This window comes from Hirundo rustica, chromosome 1 (assembly GCF_015227805.2).
Source record: "Hirundo rustica isolate bHirRus1 chromosome 1, bHirRus1.pri.v3, whole genome shotgun sequence".
NCBI classification, from domain to species: Eukaryota; Metazoa; Chordata; class Aves; order Passeriformes; family Hirundinidae; genus Hirundo; species Hirundo rustica.
The window spans coordinates 7,619,920-7,640,317 of record NC_053450.1 but is presented as its reverse complement, the minus strand read 5'-3'; the positions used below and the strand labels follow the sequence as shown (position 1 = coordinate 7,640,317).

Here is a 20,398-nt window from a genome sequence, read left to right as displayed (position 1 = left end):
GCTTGATATGGAATCAGCAAGTCAATAGATTCATATTTTATGTATGTGTATGTATGAACGTGTGGGAGTTGGAAGTTATGGTGTGACAGAAGAGGAAAAAGCAGCTGAATCTTCAGTGCTGTGGAGAAGCAAAAAGGTGGTGGTTGTAGGCAGGTGAAGGGACAGTGATGTATGTGTGACTTCTGCTATGACGCAAGGGTTGGATTTTGGAAATTATTCTGCTTTTGCCTTCCCACTGTTGCAGGATTATGGTTACACAAGGAATATTTTAAAATACAAGTTTTTTAGCCAGTTGATATGTAAGGCTGTTGGGTAATTTCTGCTGATGTATTTCTCGATCCTGCCATTTCCTGTGTTTTGATTTAGTGACTCTAATTAGCATAATGACAGTTTTCTTCAGTAGTCATAAAATAATGCTTTTTTTTCTAACTGCTGTGGGCCATTACTATTCTCCTGTCAATTCTCTCAGCTTACTTGAAAGATGAAGTTTAGTAAGAAATAAAAAGGAAATACACATTTTGGATGTATTTCATTTTATATTCTTTTAATGTTACATATGTAAATGAGAAGCTCACTGAAGTGGGATACTGAGGGAAGTGGGAAACCAGGCTGGATGATGCAGGGTACCTGGTTCAGGGTTACCAACTACTTCCAATAGAGAGACAATGTCAGGAAATGAAAGAGCAGTAGGGAAAACTTCTCTTAGAAGGATTTTGATTTTACTCTGTCAATTTCCAGTGTGTTCATATTTTGGCCCTTGGCTTTGTATGATCTGGGAAATTGTCCTACTGTTAACATTTGTAGCTAACTTCTGTGATATTGATGATATTTAGTGTCCTGCTGTTATGGTCGATAGCTATTAGCCTGAGGCAGTTTTCAGAATTTATTGTATTTTAGGATCCCACTATTATTCTTCAATGGTTTTGTTAATTTTTTGGTAAAAAATATGAAAAAGACACAAATGCTTCTTTTTGAATGAGGAATTCCTGTGCTCTACAAAAGAAATACAGTCACCTTAGCATCTTAGATGCTAAATAACACACATCAGGAGCTGTGCTGCTGAGCAGTCACTCGGCAGGAATTCAAGGTTAAAAAGCAGGCATTCATTGTGTCACTTTAGTGCCTGGATGTTTACTCCATAGCCAAAACAAAAATGGACCCACAGACTTTCTGAACAATTAAGAATCACAAAATTGTTTGAAGTTGGAAGGAATATCTTGATATGATCTTGTCTATCCCAGTTGGTCAAGGTTCTCTTCACTGAGTTTAAATTTACATGTTAATCTAGGAAAAAAGTATAACTGTCATAATGAATGTGTCTCTTCTCTGGCTACTGAATGTTCAACCTTTGTTTGCTTCATTATTATGTGTCCTGCTACTGTAAACTCCATGTTGTAAGTACAATATCCAAGCAGTGAGATAAAATATAAAGAAAACCACAAAACCCCTTTCCGTGTTGCACCAGCTGCGCTTAGACTAGGATACTTGGTTCAACATTGTCTTTTGAAGCTTGATTTCTTCTGAAAGCTTTTGATTCCAGGGTGCTTAGCTTGCCTGAAAATTAAGATGTTCTTTAGAAGCTATTTTGATGCAGGCTGTGCTACTTCCCCTTCCCACTTTTATCGTAAAGTCTAATCTCCAACCATGTTACTGATCCTCTTCATCCCTTGACCAGGGTGCAGTGTAAAACTTGTATTCTCAGGTCTCCTAATTCCTCACCACTACATATAGCTCAATCCTTATTTTGTCCTGCTGGATGGGCAAGGCTCTGGATGGACTGGAGCTAATAGGTGAGCTCATTGTGGCTGGCCAAAAGAGAGGTATGTGTGCTTTTGACTGACTGTGCAGCTGGCAGCTAGACACGCTCGTTTGTGCTGGCATGTCACCAAGTGGCCTCAGTAGCTGCCCATTGTGTGAGCATTGCCAAAGTGCTTCCAAACTTTGCTGCTGGCTAGTGTGAGTGTCTGCGTCTTGCACTGACAGTGTGGACATGGAACACTTCATCTTAGAGGAATCAAAACTGTTGTTGTTTCTAAGTATGTAAGTTCGTGCTAAGAAGAAGCATAACCCATGTAAAGCAGTGATTTATTAGTATTGAACTGTGGAAAAGTAAAAGCATAATGCAAGGAGAATTAACACTGTATTTGTGCTGTGATTTCCTCATATGTCAAAGAAGGCAAAGAAACCCTCAGCAGAATAGAAACTTAATATGTTATGGGTGGGGGAAAAGGTTGCATTGGAACAAGATTTGTAAAATTAAGCTACTTTAGGTATCTTGTGTGATGACATAACGACGAGATATTCCAGAATAAAATAGTCTGTATAATAGTTGGGGGGAAAAAAACGTACTATATGTAACTATGGGTAACTAGATCAAAAGTATTTTTCATATTTTTTTGTGTGTGTGGTAGTACTTATAATTCAGAGCACTCAGATGCCTAATTCTGACTGGTTGATCATTTCTACTGCCTTCTGTATTGCACATAACTTCTCCACGGAAGAATTTTATACCTCACTGTTATAAAAAATTTGAAGAAATACTTTGGTCAAAAGGATCAAGTTACAATTTTTGCAGTCAGATTGATCCCTGACATTCAGGAGACGTAAGGCAGGAGTCTCATTGCTCTAAGCTAGTGGAAAGAGCTTGGCTTAGCTGAGGAAGTTCTTTCCATTGGCTTGTAGGGTGACTTGACTTGGTCTAAATGCCAAAAAGTAGATTAGATTGGGATGTATTGTTCACCCATTGAATGTTTCCGTATGGTACAAATAAGCAATTACACAAAATGACACTTAATTACCTTAAATATAAATTGTGAAATTTAGTCATGTTACAGAGTACTTTTATTGAAGTTAGTGAGTGAAACCTGTAATATATAAAAGAGTCTGTAGTTGCTCTAGAAAGAAAGGTGTAATGAGATGGGAGTTGTCCGTGGTTTATCAGTTTAGTTCAGGAGGAATTCCGTGCAGCTGGACACTGCTTTGAGGCAATTGTAGCTCTGCGTAATAGGTCAACAACTATGGAATTGTGTTTCAAAGCCATAAGGGTAAGAAAAATGTCAGTCTTCTGGGATTGGGAGCTCATGGGTTTCTAAAGCAATGACACAAAAAGTTGTTTAACAGGGAATGTGTACAGCCAGAATTCTGTATTACCGTGGTTTTCGAAAGGTTTTTTTTCCTTTTTATCCATGTGGCATGCAAGTTTATTTGGACAATTTGGGAAAGTCAATTTTATCACTCTTTGAGTAATAACCATAAAAATAAATTGAATTTCATTTGAACAGTTCTAGATAAAGTTCACTGGGTTTACGAGTATTTTCTGTTTGGGTCTTAGGCACCTTATAATACTTACTCACCATTTTTTTCCTTTTTGGAGGATTGGATAGCTTTGGTCAAAGCTGCTGCTGCAGCAGCAGCCAAGAACAAAGCAGGAAGTAAACCTAGAACCAGTGCAAACAGCAATAAAGATAAAGAGGACAGAAAATGGCTAAAAGTCCCTTCAAAAAAGGAAGAAACTTCAACCTCTACAATCATGCAGGAAGTTCAAAAAAAGGAAGAGGAGCCTACATCTAGTGACACATTTGGTAAAAGCATGTTCTATAAATACAAAATTGTTTATTTTGTAGTGTTGAACTCCTGTTGCTATTTTTGCAGTTAAGTAATAACCAATAACTCTAGAGGAAAATGTCTCGTTTGCTATAATGACAACTTTATGATACATAATGGTAATCGGTTCAGAAACTATTTTTGTCAGATAAATCTTGTTCAGTCAGCATTTACTGCTTGTGCTAAACTTCTGACTAGCTTTATCAAGAGCAGAACATAGCTTTTTATTAATGATTTCATTGTACAGTTTGGTTGAAATTCCTCCATCTTCTCTTACCTGTTAGATAACCCCTGATCTTGTTTTAAGGAAAAAAAAAATCCAATATGCATGATATATCCATATTCAGGGGTATTTGAAACTGTATCTGAGTTGATCAGATTTGTTATTTTAAATTGTTAATGCTTATTTCTCATAACATTCAGTAAAAATTACAAATTTTGAGATAATCTCCATTTATTGTTTCAGTATGTAATTCTAGATCTTTAGAATGTGTCATTCTCCTTTTTTATAAACATTTAAAGTTTCTTTACTACAGTATTCTATTAGCAGTTCTGAAATATTTAAGTGTTTTGGGTGTTATGCATTTATGAAATGTGAGTTAATTAGGTTTTTCTTGTGTTTAGAAGTAGGATTTCCTGTAGTGGATGTTCCAAAGATGGCCTTTGTGCAGGCAGAGAGCACGTTATCACACAAGAGGAAAAGTAATCTAGGCAACTCATTTCAGGCAAAGAGAGCTCGCCTAAACAAGATCACTGGTAAAAGACTTTTTGTTGTTGGCTTTCTTCCTTTTTCATGTAGTGAAATATTCATGCTTGTAAAGAAGGTGCTGAAGTAGATTGCATAGAAGCACGTTCATGAGGCAGATGGTCACTGCAGTCAGTACTTGTTTAGAATTTTAAGGGAATTCATAAATGGTAAAATCTACCTGATTCATAAATTGGTGGCAGACTGTACTTGTGTTTTTCTAGTTTTTTATTATAGTAGCCGTCCTGAATTGATCAGTTTCTTGAGCACATTTTACCTCTAGCTGTACAGTTTTCTCCATTACTGGGTGAATTTGGGTTTATACAACCACTTCAGAATGTCATGAATTGCATACTATCACTGTAAATTAAAGCTATAGTTTGCTGTGGAGAAACAGAAAATATTTTTTCATAAAGTGAAATTGTTGCTAAAAAGGGTTTCACATTTAGAAATATACATCCCTACAAATTGAAGCTATAAAGATCTGATTTTTTTTTCAGTATCTTAAATATTCATTCCCTACTATTATTGCTCAAAGGTATTAATAAAAAACAGGGATGCTACTACAGAATACATTCTATACAACAGGAAATTGAATAATTGGTCTTATCTTTAAATGCTGAAAAAATGCTTTTATTCCAGAATTTAATAGAAATTTACTTACCCGTGAAAAAAATATTTAAGTTTATATTTCTCTAGATAAGATTATTGTGTTGCTAGCTTTGATCCTGTCAGTATTTAGGACAAAGTCTTACATTTGTACTTGGCCTGGGAAAGTATCAGATGCATTGCAAAAGCTTGGTTGAAAAAGTTATGAAGTCCCTCCCTTAACAGAGGAGCCCTTGGACACAGTGTAAGATAGAAATTAATTCCACTCATTATTCTAGTCAATTATATTTCATGTGAAGGCTGGTAAACTTTTCTGTGCTACAGGTGAGAGGGGCTTTTTTTGTTGGGCTTTTTTTTTTTTTGGAAGCAGATAAAAATTCTTACTTGTTTCTGTAGAACAAAAATAATCTAATTTGCTAAACTTTGTAGTGAGAGGGCTTTTTTTACTTGTTTTGGCTTATCCAGCCTTTCATTGGTCTGCAGTGGAGCATGTTTAATCAGTTTTCTTGTGAGAGTGGTTCTGTTTCAGTCTCTCAATCAGTAAAAATAAAATGGTACAAATCACGGAATGGTTTGGGTTGGAAGGGTCCCTGAAGTTCACCTACTTCCAACCTCACCGCCATGGACAGGGACACCTTCCACTAGACCTGGCCGCTCAAAGCCCCATCCAACCTGGCCTTGAACACTTCCAGGGATGGGGCAGCCACAGCTGCCCTGGGTAACCTGTGCCTCACCACCCTCATAGGGAAGAATTTCCTCCTCATATGTTATCTAAACCTACACTCTTTAAGTTTGAGTTTGTTCCCTTTTGTCCCATCATGATGTGGCCCGTAAAATGTCCTTCTCCAGTTCTCTTGTAGACCCCCTTTAGGCACTGGGCTATAAGGTCTCACTGGAGCTTTCTCTTCTCCAGGCCATACAATCCCAATTCTCTCAGCCTTAGCTCACAGGAGGTGTGCTCCATCCCTCTGACCAGCTCTGGGTTCCTCCTCTGGACTCACTCCAGCAGGTCCATGTCCTTCCTGGAGCTGGACACAGCAGTGCAGGTGGGGTCTGAGCAGAGCAGAGGGACAGAATCACCTCCCTCATCCTGCTGCCCACAGTGCTTTTGATGCAGCTCATGTCCAGCTTTTCATCCACTGTCCACCCTTTCACCCAAGAAAGAAGGAAAAGGATCTGTTCTTTTTGTGTAAAGGAAGCAGTCTTTCGAAAAAGCCATCCTCTGCCTCCAGAGCTGTCATTCCTGGAAGGCTCTTTCTTTGGTTCCAAGTTTTGTTAATGGATGTCAAATTTATCAGCACCATTTCTACTCTCCTTTCCCATACTACATCCATTTTTAGTTAAGTTCCAATTTAATTGTTGCCATGAGCAGCAGTAGTGTAAGATGTAGAGACTGGAGATGTATATTGACAGAGACCTGTTAATTTCTTTCCAAAGCAGTTAGTAGCAGAAGATACCAAAACCAGCTGAGAAACCTTTACCTCTAGAAATTGTATTTGCCTGTGCTGAGATTCTTATTACCTCAGGAGCATTATGAGAATCATAGTAGTGAGACAGGTTCATACAGACTGAACTGAATAATCAGACCATGATTTTGCAGCCATTGACTGTGTTACCATTTTAAAAACGGTGTTTTTAAATCTTTTTTTTTTTCTTGTCTTGTCTCCACAAGACATACTTGGCTAGCAGAGCATGTTACCTTTTAGTGAAAGTGTATTAATCTTTTAACTACAAGAGGAAATTTGTCATGCCTTGTAGGTACTTCATGTATCTGTTCTCAAATTAACAAACTTCTACAGTTCATACCATAGTCAGTCTTTATAAGAGTACATTTTGAAAACACAGTTGCTAATGATCAAACCTTTTCTTGCCACATGTTTATTTCTTATGCATTAAATACTTGTATATACAATATATTGTATATCAATATACCACTTGCATTGTGTCACTTTTGCCTGCAGCAAAAGCTTTTAGGTTTGAGGGAAGTTTGGGAATCATGCTGGTGTAGCTGTTAGAGAAACATTCACCAGGTTCTTACGGCTGTATTGGGAAAATGGTGCAAAACACTATTGCAGGAGGCTGTAATGAAGGGAACTGTTCCTGGATTTCAGTTCAGTATTCGGCATTTGATGCAGAAGGGCCTTCTTGTCTGCCACAAGGCCCACAGCTGCATCAGGTGTTCTTTGCTCACCATTCAACAAAATAAAGTTGCTTCCTTTGCCCCTTCTTTTGCTACTAGCACTGGTAGCAATTACATTTCCTAAAGGTGAAGAATATCTCCTGTTAAGCACATATTAATGTCATCTTCCAGGTAGTTTTTGCCTCTGTTGGAATGTTTGCTTCCACATCTTCTCCTGCTGTGCTGGTACCTATGGTGCCTTAGGAGGGCTGACCTGAAACAGAGACTGAACAGAGCTAGAAAATAAAATATTTACTGAAAGGCCTCCAGAATCCACCTTGGCAAGACAGGAGCCTGACCAAGGCTGCACCCAGGGCGGTCACAAAAGAAAGATGGCTTCAGGGTCACAAGGTCTTACATTTTTATAAGTTTTGGTCCATTTCCATATTGGGGTTTAATTGTCCAATTACAGCTTCAGGTTGTGAGGTCCCATCCTTCTTGTTCCTCCCTTCAGTCCACTGTTGTTTGTGCTTTTTGGACTGAAAGTTGTCCTCGGTCTCCAGCAGGAAAGGGATTTGTTTTGTCTACCTACTCTGTGAAGAGAGCTGACTGGCACTTAATATGAAGCTCAGAGCTACACCCCTAGGCAGCACAGAATCTGAAAATATGAAAGCTAAAGCTTAAGGCATCACCTAAAACCAGATAATAGCTGCAGTGAGCTTGCAGAACAAAACAATCCTGGTTCACTGTGCCACTCCCTATTTTTGCTTTTTTAGGTGCTCTTACAGACAGAGGGTGATGAAGCTGTAGTCCTGGTTTGTAGTAACTTGTGAGGTTGCTTTTGTCCTCCAGTTCATGGTGCCTGGTTAGAAAAATAGTTCATGGGGTAGAGAGAATGAAATCATAAGGATTATATATTGACAGATCTGAATCTAGATTCATGTAATAATTTCTGAGCAGGGATCATCTAGCTAGAACTAAAAATTGGAGAATCTGAGAATTACAGAATGGTCTGGGTTGGAAGAGATGTTAAAGGTCATCTAATTCCAGCATTATCTACTAGACCAGCTTTCTCTAACCCCTGTCCAGACTGGCCTTGAACTCCCCCAAGGCTGGGGCACTCTTCTCTGGGGAACCTGTGGCTTGTAGAACCACAAACACTTCCTCATAAACTGTAGCTTGGTTCTTTTTTTGTATTTAAAACTCAACTTCACTTGATTTTGAAAATTATTTTACACTTTCTGATATAAATGCATGATTGCAAAGATAAAGAACATTATGATTTTTGCAACTTGATTTAAATAGGATAATTTGAGTTTAAAATGTTTAAGTCCATAAAGCCTAAATCTTTTATGTAGTCTAATGCAGAATTAAAATCTTACCTGATAAATGTTGTTATTGTATAATAGGATTATGTAAGTTTCTGCTTTTCAGTTAACCTTAACTAAAAGCATAACTTAATCTAAGATAAATAGTAAATGAGATAAAACACTTGGTGTTTATTGTTGAATGCTGAATTTTTTTGTTGTTTTGTTTTAATGTCTTGAACAGTTTCTGCAAGCCCAGACTTCACTAATTTATAGTTCCTTGGACATTATGAACTTTAAAATAGTTTTGGCCATATCTAATTTTTTATGGAATGCAATAGCAATTCCCTCTGAATCAAGTTATTTTTGAGGAGTTCAACTCCTCACTTCCAGTATTGAACTTCCCAGAGATTATAATAGCAATTTTTATTCAGATTTATGTTTTTTGGGTTTTATCAGTTCTGCATTTTCTTAATGGTGTAGAACTTCCTTCTGTCTCTGCATTGTTAGGTAATTAAAGTTACTGTGTGAGGTACAGCTGAAGCTATTGCCGTATGCTTTGCTGACAGAAAGCTTTCTTGTATTTATATTCCCCTTTATAGATTGCTTGTAGTAGTGATATTGTACATAAGTTTGTGAATGAAGTTACATACTCTTAATATATTATTTGCTCCCAATACGGTCATCTTACTGAGGTAATTTGGGAGCTCCACTGCTGAGAATATTTGTTTGGAAATTAAATCTCTTGTTGTATTATGTCTAAGAAAGGTTTGCATGTGGTACAGTAAAGTAGTAGTAATACAAATTCTGATGTAAATTTCTCAAAGACTGGAAAGGGGAGAGAGAGAAAAGTTTTGTAAATAATTCCGATTTAAAGATTTACTTATATATCACTTTTGGTTTTAAGCTCAAGTGCTTGGGCTTTGGAAGGATGGCAGGGCTTTATTTTTAGAATTGATAAATTGATTTTCTTCTCAGTAAATATGCCAAAGAAATGCTTCCTATGTGAGCATGCAGTTGTTGGAATGTCCTTTAACTTTTTGTTTCTTCTAATTTAAAGTGTTCGGCTTTGTATGGAGCCATGTCAGAAAGACTCATGTTGTAGATTTGTGCACTTCATATTTCTTGTCTCAATATTTTGCTTCTTTTTCTACAAATTCTTGTTGCAAGGTGCTTCTAACTAAAAATATCTGCAACTTTTTTCCGAAGGTTTATTGGCATCCAAAGCTGTTGTTGCAGATGGTGCTGAAAAAAAGGAAGGCAACAAAGAATCAGCTCCAGTCCTGGAGCAGGTATGAAATGGTAGAGTTTGATTCTTTTGCAAAGTTCCCACTGGAGTGTGCCATGGAGATGTAGTACCTACAACATTAAAATTTTCCCCTTCAGATATAACAGGGAACTGAAAATTTATCTTATGTTTACATTTCTGGCAGAGCCAGAAGTATGGAATTTAATTGTCTCTAAACACAGTGTTGACTTGAATTTCAATAATGAGCTCTTGTGTTAGAAAACTAACAGAAAACAAAATAAAATAAAGTCTCCATGCCACAAATACGAGGAGACCACTGTCCCATGGTCCAGTTTATAGCTGGAACGATGACTGGCTTAGAAACAGGCCCTTACACAAATTTGATTTGTGTTTGAAACAGGGTTTTTGACATCACATCAAACTTCTTTTAAAAGAAGTTTCTTTTATATTGTAAGAATTTGGTGTTGTAGGCTTGTATGTGTTTTATGAACTGCTCAATGAGCCATACATTTTGCAAGGGTGTGTATTTTAATAAATACAAAAAAGAAACTTTTAAATAATGTTAAGGGTCTGATTTTTAAACCTGCCTATTGGCAGGATCTGGAGGCTGCCATTTTGTCTTTGGCTTACTGCACGGTGTTCAGGCATTGCTTGACTCCGAATTGTGCATTATCTTGCATTTTAAAAGGGCTGAATTCCTGAACATGGTAAAGCAAGCTAAAGATGAACAGTAGTCTTGATTCAGGACATCTTTGTTTTCCAATTATTTAAATCAGAGCCTTAATGTATCTTTAATACAGCTTTTTTGTATGCATTTTCATTCTTCTTTAACAGCAGCATTTGAACAAAGTAGCCTTGCTGCCTGCAAATTCTTTAAAAAGCACTTCTGTTCTTTACCCCGGCACACTCTATGAACAGTCCCTACCCCAAACCTGATTTGATATTTTGGTTGTACTGGTTCTTTAGAGCTGATAAATAATTGCATTGCTCTGGTTTTTCCATTGATGCTGCATTGGATGGAGTCAATGGAACCTGATTTTCTGTTTTTGATGCTGTCACTGTCAGGGCTGGCGGAGCCACTGCGGTGCCGATGCATTGACCGATATTTTGCATAAAGGTTTACAGTGTACTGACATGACATTCCATTTCTCAAATTTTTGCATATTAAAGATGCTATGATTTTCTTGCTACTGTGTGTGATATTTTCAATGTGCAAAAAACTGTGAAATGGCTTACAGCATGTTGTTTTTGGAAGAATCATTACAATGTAAATCTTGCGATGCAGAATCCCATTGCGGTGAATGGGACTTTGTGGTTTACATAGACTGTGTATGCAACAGTATAAACTGCAGTGCATATTTACTATAAACCTTTTTGCTATTTCTTAGACTTAGTAACTCGGCTGTTCCTGTTTTATTGATCAGATATAAAAAAGATGTCTCTGTCATTGTTTACATGGTAATGGTCTGAAAAACCTCACTTTTTGGAAATAATAGTTAAGCTCCTTTAAAGAGGCATCTAAAATCCCAAATTGTCCTATTCCTTTGCATCTAATTAAAACCAGAAATCTCACAAACATTTAAATGATTGTGGGAAGGAAAATTTTTGAGCTTAAAGCTTTTTTCGCTGAGTTCCTGCCCAAAATGAAATTAAAATGGCCGAGTTATAAACCTCCCCAAAAGGTTTTCCAGTAGCAAAGCTGACATTCCATAAAGGCTTTGTCTGCTATTGGTATAAAATTGAATTGATAAAATATCTTGTAGGGTTTTTTAATAATGTAATGCAGAATATGGTAGAAGTATTCAGGCCAATAGCCGAAAACTGACTCTGTTGATGCAAGATTTTGTTTATATTTATACATTTTTAGTTTACAGTTGTCTTAAATCCAGAACCTCAGACGATTAGTTGCAGATACAGTAGTTTATTTAATTGTATTAGGGTATGTCATGTTATATTTCCTTTTGACCAAGACCTGAGTAGATGGATAACATTAATTCATTAAGGTTTTTAATGTTAATTTGTCCTGTTAAGAGGTTAAGCACCTTATCAAAATCTTAATTTAATTTTTTTAATCTTGTTTAAATAACTTTGTAATTTGAAAGTAATGGATGCTGTAGTATGTCTTTCACATCTGTGAAGATGAACAATAAAATTGTTTATTTACAAGTTACGACTCTAATTAATTTCTGGTAATACCTCTCATAACCAGCATAGGTATACTCTACAGTTCATGGAATATTTTATTTAAATGAATAAACTGCACTTAGTATGTGGGTAATGGAGTTATTCAAGGTAGAACCGATGTCTGCTGAATGGGATGCTTTGCACCGGATCTTTACAGGATACTCCCAGCGAGCTGTTCATGTAGCATTCAGGGGCACCCTTTTACAGATATAGAATGTGCACTTGTGGGATTTTGTTTTGCCTTTTTTTCTTTTGTTTTTCCTCCATTGGAACATGGAAAGTTCTAGTGGAAAATAAAATTGCAATTTGTAACAGAACTCAATAATACCCTCAAATCACCAGAGATGTGATGTTTCTAGTTTGCATAAAGTGGTGCACATGTTCTAGCAATGCCTCTCTGCTTTGGTAGTTACGGTTCTATTAGATGGTACTATGCTGTATGATGTAACTGGGAGGAGAAGGGAGACAGGCCTAAAAAATTATATTCAGATATTGTAGTTTGCCCTTATTAGGCAAGTTGTAACACATGAACAGTTTTGGTAATGTAGGAAGAACTTCCAGTGAAAAATTTTAAATGCTAATGTCTGTCAATGCATGCTAATGGTCTAAAAATAGTACTGTTTGTGTTAAGAAGGATGAAAATTGAGAATTTGCAAAGATGCTTTACATGTTGACTTCTTTTCCTTCAAAAACGGTTTTAATTTTTATCTGCTCGTTTTCCCCTGCCAGTTAGCAATCATTTAACCCTGTGGTGCTAGAAGTTGTGATTTCTTCATGTTTGTGCAAACATATAATGTGGTGAAATCCAGACTCCCAGCACTGAAAGGGGTTGTGCGAGAGTGCGCTCAGTATTGGAAACTTTCCATTGTTTCAGATATTCCTTAAAGGAGCATTATCAACTTTTTCAGGTTCTCAAAAATACAAGTTCCTCGTTTAATATAGTTTTCCTGAGGATGCCTATTTTTTTTTTTTCTTTTTTTCTTTTTGCCTCTGTTTGGGGAAATGACTGTGTAGGGAAAATCTTGGCAACTTTTTTTAGAGCTGCAATCCTTCTGAGGAAGGATTGTTTGCTCATAGGAGTGCCAGAGTTGAAGGAGTGTCTGGACAACACTCCCAGTTATGATTCGGCAGCAGGCAGCCCTGTGAGGAGCAGGGAGGAGGACCTGAGGATCCTTCTGGGTCCCTTCCAGCGTGAGATGCTCTGTGATGGTGCATCAGTGAGTGTGTGTTCTGGCTGGGAACAGATGCTCTCCGCATTCTGCTTTGAGACTGCGCTGACAGTGAAGATGAAAGAGAACTAAAAATACTTTGTTGAATTTTTAAATTGGGAATAAAGGAAAAATGTTTTCAGGCTTTTTGCAGGTATTTCATATAGTAAGAATTGAGTATTCTGAATACTGAAAACAATTGGTAGTGCTCCTTTAAAAAAGCAAAATTTAATGTGATGCATTTTAAATAGTTTTCATTTTTACTTAAAATAATGTTGCTTTACTATGTGTTTGAGTACTAAAATTGCTTTAAAAAGATCAAAATAGAATACAAGAACTACAACGAAGAAACTGAAATAAAAGTATCAATTTTTTATTATTTATTCAGGAGATTTCACCTAAACCACAAAGTCAGAAAAAAAATGAAGCTGATATTAGCAGTTCTGCCAACATTCAGAAACCTGCACTGTTATCCTCAACTTTGTCTTCAGGAAAGGCTCGCAGCAAGAAATGCAAACAAGAATCTGGAGATTCTTCCGGGTGTATAAAGCCCCCTAAATCACCACTTTCCCCAGAATTAATACAAGTCGAGGATTTGACGCTGGTCTCTCAGCTTCCTTCTTCTGTGATAAATAAAACTAGTGAGCACAGACATTTTAAAAAAAATACCGTAACTACTTATAAGAGATATACAGAAATTTTCTTTGGTTGTAAATGGCTATTGCTTTTAAAAATGAATTTGCTTTAAATAAAATGTCCAAGTGGGAGAATTAGGGGTAGCTCACTATTTCAAAAGTCAAGTCACATAATAAGGCCTTTGCATTACTCTACCAGAGATAATACATTTAAATAACATACTGATATTTATAGAGTCATGGCTTTTAAGGGGTGGCTTTCCCTCTAGCTTAAATCTCCACACTAGCATTAACAGTGATACAGGAAAAATCAAACCTCCCTTCTGAAAAGGGCCTGATTCATTAAAAAGAAAAGACATACACCTTGGTGTGGACCTTTCCTTCTCTGAGAAACTTCACCTTCAGCGGGCTGACATTCTGTACCTGTTGGCTGTGGCATTCGTCACCTCATATGATATTTCCTCCAAACATGATGTGAAGGAGAAGATGGGTTCAAGATATGTGGTGGAAAAATATAAAAAATTGTGTTTCCTTATCCCAGAAAAATTCCATGGGTGTTCACCTTCTTAACCTGTCTAACTGATTTGCCAAGTATGAAAATCCTGTTTATCAGAAGAATAGGGAAAGCTTTATGCTGCATGCTTGAATATGCTATTTTTTGTGAATATTAAGGTATTTCTATAAATTTTTTTGAGATTACATTAGGTTTTTACTGTTGCTTAGTGTCAGATTCTTTGCCTAAAAAACATTAAGTGATGAGGCCAAAGGTGAATATAAATGCAGGTTTCAGTAAGTCAAAAGGTACTTCTTCTTTTCTTTTTTTTTTTTTTTTTTTTTCCCACCACTTTTAGTATAGTGATTGAGGATGGAAGACTCAACCTGCATCATGTGTTCCCCTTAACTTTGATTTGTATTTTCACTTATGAGATAAGTTTCTTTTTAATCTTTGCTCATAGATAACTTTAAATGAGTGGGAGAGGGAGGAGTGCAAATTCAGCCTTCTTTATTCAGGACACATTGGTAAAAACTGTATTTTGTCCCCACAAAATATTAGCAGTCATCCATATTGTAATACGCCTTCCATTCCCACCCCTAGAGCAATGGTAAGTAGCTTTCCTGGAGCATGCTTATGTTTTTGATTAAGTTGGACTTCTCTGTAGCAATATTTTTAAAAAACATCTCATCTAAAACTTGGTTACTTAGTAGCTTAGATCTTGTTTGTGTTGTCTTTAATCTCTGGCTTCCAAGTTTTTTCTACCTCTAGTGGAAAGTTAGTTTTGCTTTGTCTTAAATCTGTATATCTTACTCTAAAAACTGCTTACAAAAAGGAAAGAACAGTGACTTCCAGTGTAATAGCAACTTAAATGTTTTTCTAAGGCAAATTTTGTGGAACTGGGTAATACTGAAGAGGTGTAAGGGAGTGTGGGTTTTTTGTTTTTAATGAATCAGGCCTATATTAACCTATATCAATCCTCCTCCCCCATTTGTTTGGGTTTTTTAAAGTATAAGGTTCTGGATCCTTCTTACTGTGCTGTGCATCATCAGTGTGTGTTTGAATTTCAGTTGGGGTATTGATATCAGGTTATCAGAAGGCAGGAGGTGGGATATAAAATTAAACACTATTTTCAGTTATTTTTTTAAGTTGTATGTTAACACTATCCATGACTTTTTAGATCTTTAACTGTAATCATTTGTTCTGTTTATTGTTAAATCCTATTCCCCCTTCCATTATAAGTAGCCTACTGCCTGGGTTTTATGGGGAGGGTTGCTTACTGTAAATACACTGCTTGCCTAAAACAATCACCTTTACCAGTGGGGAAGTAGGTGCCCTAGTAATTTATAATAAGCACAAACCAGAATCATGTCTTGAGCATAAATCCTTCTTTGCTCCTGGCAGTCACAGCTTTGTAATTACTTTTACCAGTTTTGCTGTGATTACCAGCTTTGCAAAGAAGAGCCATTTAAACCACTGCCCATCTTTAGATCTCAAATGCTGCGGTAAGATAATGGTGTATCTCTCTGCTTCATGAACATTGAAAGATCTCTTTTTAGGTCCATCACAGCCAGTGAATTCCCCTAGATCCTACAAACATAGCCAACGGAGAAGAAGATCACAGCGTTTAGCCACTTGCTCCTTGCCTGATGATTCTGTAGAAAAAGTTTCTTCTCCCTCTTCAGTTACTGATGGAACAGTGTTCTCCATCAGTGGTCAAAACCATCAGTCATCAAAATTGGAGGGTAATGTATCTTAATCTAATAAAGAACTGCCCAAGAGAAATTGAATCATAAAAATTAGACCTTTCATGGTTTTCAACTGTTGGGATATTTTGAACTGCTGTAGCTAAAGCTTTTTGCTGTTCCTATGTTATGTAATGCTGCAATCCAGACTGTTGTTTGTTGGACCCATGTGTCTTTTTTAATATGACATTTTTTCTTTTATGTAGTACCTGATGTTGCTCATGTGTCACTTGAGAAGCGTGGACCATGTCTCCCTCTTGATTTAAGCCGTAGTTCGGAAGTTACAGCACCATTGTCGGCAGAATCCACTTTCCGTAATGAATATCCCAGTAAAGACAAGGAAGATATTCAGATGATTACTTATCTTTCTTCCAAAGCAGTAACTGATGGAAGAGTAGCTACAACAGCGTCAGGTAAAGAGATTCAGTATACAACCAGAGAGATTTATAGTTGTAGGGTTAAAATGTGTGTTTTCAATCCCACAGAAAGAGGGGATACTTTTTTTTTTTCTTTTCTGCGCACTCAAAAACCTGCCTCTCTTCTGGACTCCATTCATCTGCATATTCTTTGTCTTCACTGGCTTAGAGCTGCTTTAGTACTTCTAACATGCTTTAAGGAGAATCTGAGTGTGAAATGTAGTAAGCAGTATTTCAAAAATATTTTTGCTGTTGCTAAAAGTTGTAAAAATAATTAACAAAGTGAAGTCTTTACTAAAATACTAATTTGCGGCTTCAGCTTTAAAACAATTGTGTTCTCAAAGACAGTCAGCAGTCCTCTGTGTTTGTTTGTGGTGGAAATTCTGTCCTTCGCTTTCTACTTAAAAATATTTCTGAAAAATCCTCAAGAATTTTTATATAAAACTTGGTCACCCTCAACACAGAGCCCAGTGGTGCAACTCTGTGCAGCCTCTCCCTTTGGAACAATTTACTGACTACCGTGGTTTACATGAAACACTCGGATAGAAGTAACCGAGAGATTTGGGGGAGGATTTACACAGTGGTTTGCAGACCCTAAAAGTGGGATGTTTTCATCCAGTGTATGCTAGGTGTTCATGTAATTTTTTTATAAGTAAGACTCTTATGTGGGTATCATACCATTTTTAACTGGCTTCCAAGAAATAAGTCTTTTAAAGCCTTTTTTTGTTTTGCTTTGTTTCATAAGAAAATTGTTCAGAAAAGTAAGAAGAGGGGGAAGAACATCAAATTATTATATTCTCCTCAGAAAGTTTTTGGTAAATGTGATTGATAGTAAGGAAGGACAGCATGACCTTAAAAGATACAGTTATGACACCTAAACTATATCTTCATCTACTAATCTCTGACTCTCTTAAACTAATTTGTCGAAATAATTTCTATGGGTATCTCTAGTGAACCATCACTTAAGCCTTTAAAAATATTAAAATATTACTTAATTACTTGAGTGAAACCATGTGACTGTCTTCATTTGCCCTTGATAGATGGCATAGCAGCAGAATTACAGATTCCTGGGAAAATTACTTCTATTAAAAGTCCTTTTTATGTCATGTCTTCTGCCACTGAGAGAAGTGCTTTTGGGAGTTGTGTATTTGCCCACTCATTGAACAAGATCGTAAAACAGCTTCCAACAGCCATCTGTTTCCTGTTTGGTAAAACTCATTTCAGTTACTAGAAAACTAACTTCTGGCTTTTCTGGTGTATTTTCTGGCTCATTTTATGTATAGTTGGTAATGCTTGAAGTTGCCTACTCCTGTCATGGGCCTGGCTTGGGGAAGACTGAGCTGGTTCTAAACCCAGCACTCTGGAGTGCACTTTGGACCTGGGTCTTGGTCTTGGCCATAGCTGAAGCAATAAAAGAAATAGCAATAAGTTTCATTTAGAGCCATCCTTATTTAATGACTCAGAATTACGTGACATGTCTGCACAGTTTGTGTCAGGGAAAAATCCTATGATAAAATTGTTGTTACTACTTGAGTCAATAGTGGGAAGCCAGAAGTGCTTGCAACCTGTACCAGAGGATAGTTTATACTGTGTTTAGAGCTTAATGAGCCTTTTTTCATATCTATTTGATTTTAAGAGTTATAAGCTCTAAAGGAACTGATTTGCCAGCTACGTTTTTTGTCTTCTGGGTTTTTGCCTTCCAGGCACATATGTTTTGTTCCTAATTTTCATGTTTTACAGTTTTCCTTCATGCAATAAATGGAACTGTGTCTTGAGGTTTCATACTGACTTTCTGTCCAAATGTTAGAAGTTTTCTGTAGGTTGCAGCTTGTAGCCCAACATCTTCTTGAGTATCACCTTTGCAGACTGAAAGACTAATCCAAGAGTTTGATACCTTTAATTCACAGAATTCATGGCAAGTTTTGGAGCTATCTGCCCCTGTCAGTGGTATCAATAGGACTCTATAACTAAAATTCATATGTTTTGGGTTCATCCCAGTCTTTTAACCCTGCTGGAACATGTTTATCCTCATAATCTTAGAAGAAAATGAAAAATGTAGATTTAAAGTTCAGGTTTGAACTCTGGAGTTAGTCTACACTATTGAGTAAATTTGTTCTCTGCTTTAGAAGGCATCTATTTGCCTTTGAAACAGCACAGGTTCTCAAGTCACATTCCTGAAGCACATATAATTACACCAAATCCTTGCATGCTTCAGGAAAATAAATAGGATCTACTCTATTTATCAGTATTTTCCTAATTATCTGTTTAACAATAGCATGCAAATATATATAGGAGAGGTGCCCAAAGCTTTCCTTTCTCATTTCTGTCAACTCTTGAAATCATAGAGAAAAGTTAATTTGTATTATGCAGAAATATCTACCTTAGTGCAGTTTCATACACTGCACTGTTTAAATGTATGCTTTCTGACTCTATCCATTACAAATTGAGAACTCTGGTGTAAAATCCACACTATTCTGTAGTTGTATTTTCTTAATCTAAAAAAACTATTACAAATCTACATCTGTTTATGGTATTTCTGCTGTTAAGATTTTATTAACACAGTCTGGACATATTTGGAGTTCTAGATTTTGACAGCACTACAGACTTTGTTGAGCTCACTTAAGTTAGACATGCTGTCTTTGTAATCACTGAAACAGATAACTGTGAATAGTTTCAGAGATACCTCATGATGGTATTTTGCCTGGAACAGCCTGGTCTGATCCTTGAACCTTCTGTAACAGAGCTGAACTGGTTTAAGCCGAGAGATGCAATTTGTGATGTGGCACATTTTGACTTCTGATGGAGGCTATCAGTTCAGTCAACTGAAAAAATAATTTGGTGTGTTGTTAAAATACATGCATTTTAGTGACTTTATGCAAAATGTACTGACTTGGTGTTTTCAGGGGAGAGGGACTAGGTCCACTGAAGTGCAGATGCATAAATGCCAACTCATAGTATTAGTGCATAGATTTCAAAATCATTGCTCAAAATTAACACCTTTTCATTTTGTAGAGGCAAAACAAAAGCTCTGTGATAATTCCTTCAGTCCAAAGGCTCCATGGAAGTACTGTGTACTTTGGTAGACACCTGTACACTACCCATTAGGTATTGAAAAGAGGTACTGCTTTGCTAAACTGTTGTGAGTTCCTGCTTGTGATCACCTGATACTGCAGATATGTAACAAGAGTCTTTGCTTTCATTTGCCAAATTGCTTAAAATGCCATTCTGAATATATGAAGTTCAGGTCTTTCTGCAGTTGTGCTTCTCTTTAAATTTGTGATCTTTTCTCTTCATTTCTGTAACCCTGCACCATTTATGTTACTTTAACTGTTATATATTGAGCCAACATAATTTCAGCAAGCAATCTGGGTTTTGCAGTTTAAGTAAAAGGAAAATATTGTTACACTTTCTAATCTAACAATGTAATACTTGTAATGCTGATATAACAATTTTATCACTAGCTGTTATTTCCTGTTCTAACACCTATAGAAAATTTTGCTAGTAGGGTAACATTAGGTTAACTATATGGGAGAAATTTGCATTTAAGACTAAAAGTAAAAAAAGGGTTGCATACTTTTATATTATTACCTTGGTAACAGTTTACTGCAGCAGGCACAAGAAATAGCTGATGTACAAAATTTTCAGAAAATTAGATCGGTTGCTTTTTAAAAACTCTTGCCAGTGTTACTGCTTTACCTGGCTTTTAAGAGGGATGAACTATTGTTCATCTTGTTACTTGCTCATGTTGCTTTGGGGCTGTTTGTTGTACTTCAGCCATCTATTAACATCAGACTTACTCCCTAAGTTGAATGCCTGCCATTCTAATCTCTGCTTTGAAGTTCCCAGTTTGGGTGGATTATGAGGCAAGCAAGAACCTTTTTAAGGGTTTATTCTTCCTAAAGACATCATTTTGGGCAGGGTCCAGTATTAATCTGTGATATGCAATTAAAAGTCTGTCTAGATATAAAATTGATCCCATGTACTGGGAATTCAAACTACTAAATTAAATATCAATCCAGTATGATACTTCTATTGCAATATGATTTAAGTTGTCTATTAATGCAGATAATTGTATTTATGATATT

General features: G+C 36.6%; 1 protein-coding gene across 9 annotated transcripts in view; it reads left to right on the top strand.

Annotated features, from left to right (window-relative positions):
• PHF20L1 (PHD finger protein 20 like 1) overlaps positions 1–20,398 on the top strand; it is a 56,893-nt gene that overhangs the window by 12,314 nt on the left and 24,181 nt on the right. For 6 of the 9 annotated variants that reach the window (XM_040087584.2, XM_040087598.1, XM_040087605.2 and 3 more), the window contains 6 exons: positions 3,374–3,581; positions 4,228–4,359; positions 9,593–9,675; positions 13,413–13,665; positions 15,712–15,897; positions 16,104–16,310. In XM_040087584.2, the coding sequence (XP_039943518.1) occupies positions 3,374–3,581; positions 4,228–4,359; positions 9,593–9,675; positions 13,413–13,665; positions 15,712–15,897; positions 16,104–16,310 (1,069 nt within the window). Of the gene's footprint in view, positions 1–3,373; positions 3,582–4,227; positions 4,360–9,592; positions 9,682–13,412; positions 13,666–15,711; positions 15,898–16,103; positions 16,311–20,398 lie in introns of those variants that run through there. The other 3 variants (XM_040087591.2, XM_040087576.1, XM_058419923.1) reach the window with 2 other exon arrangements.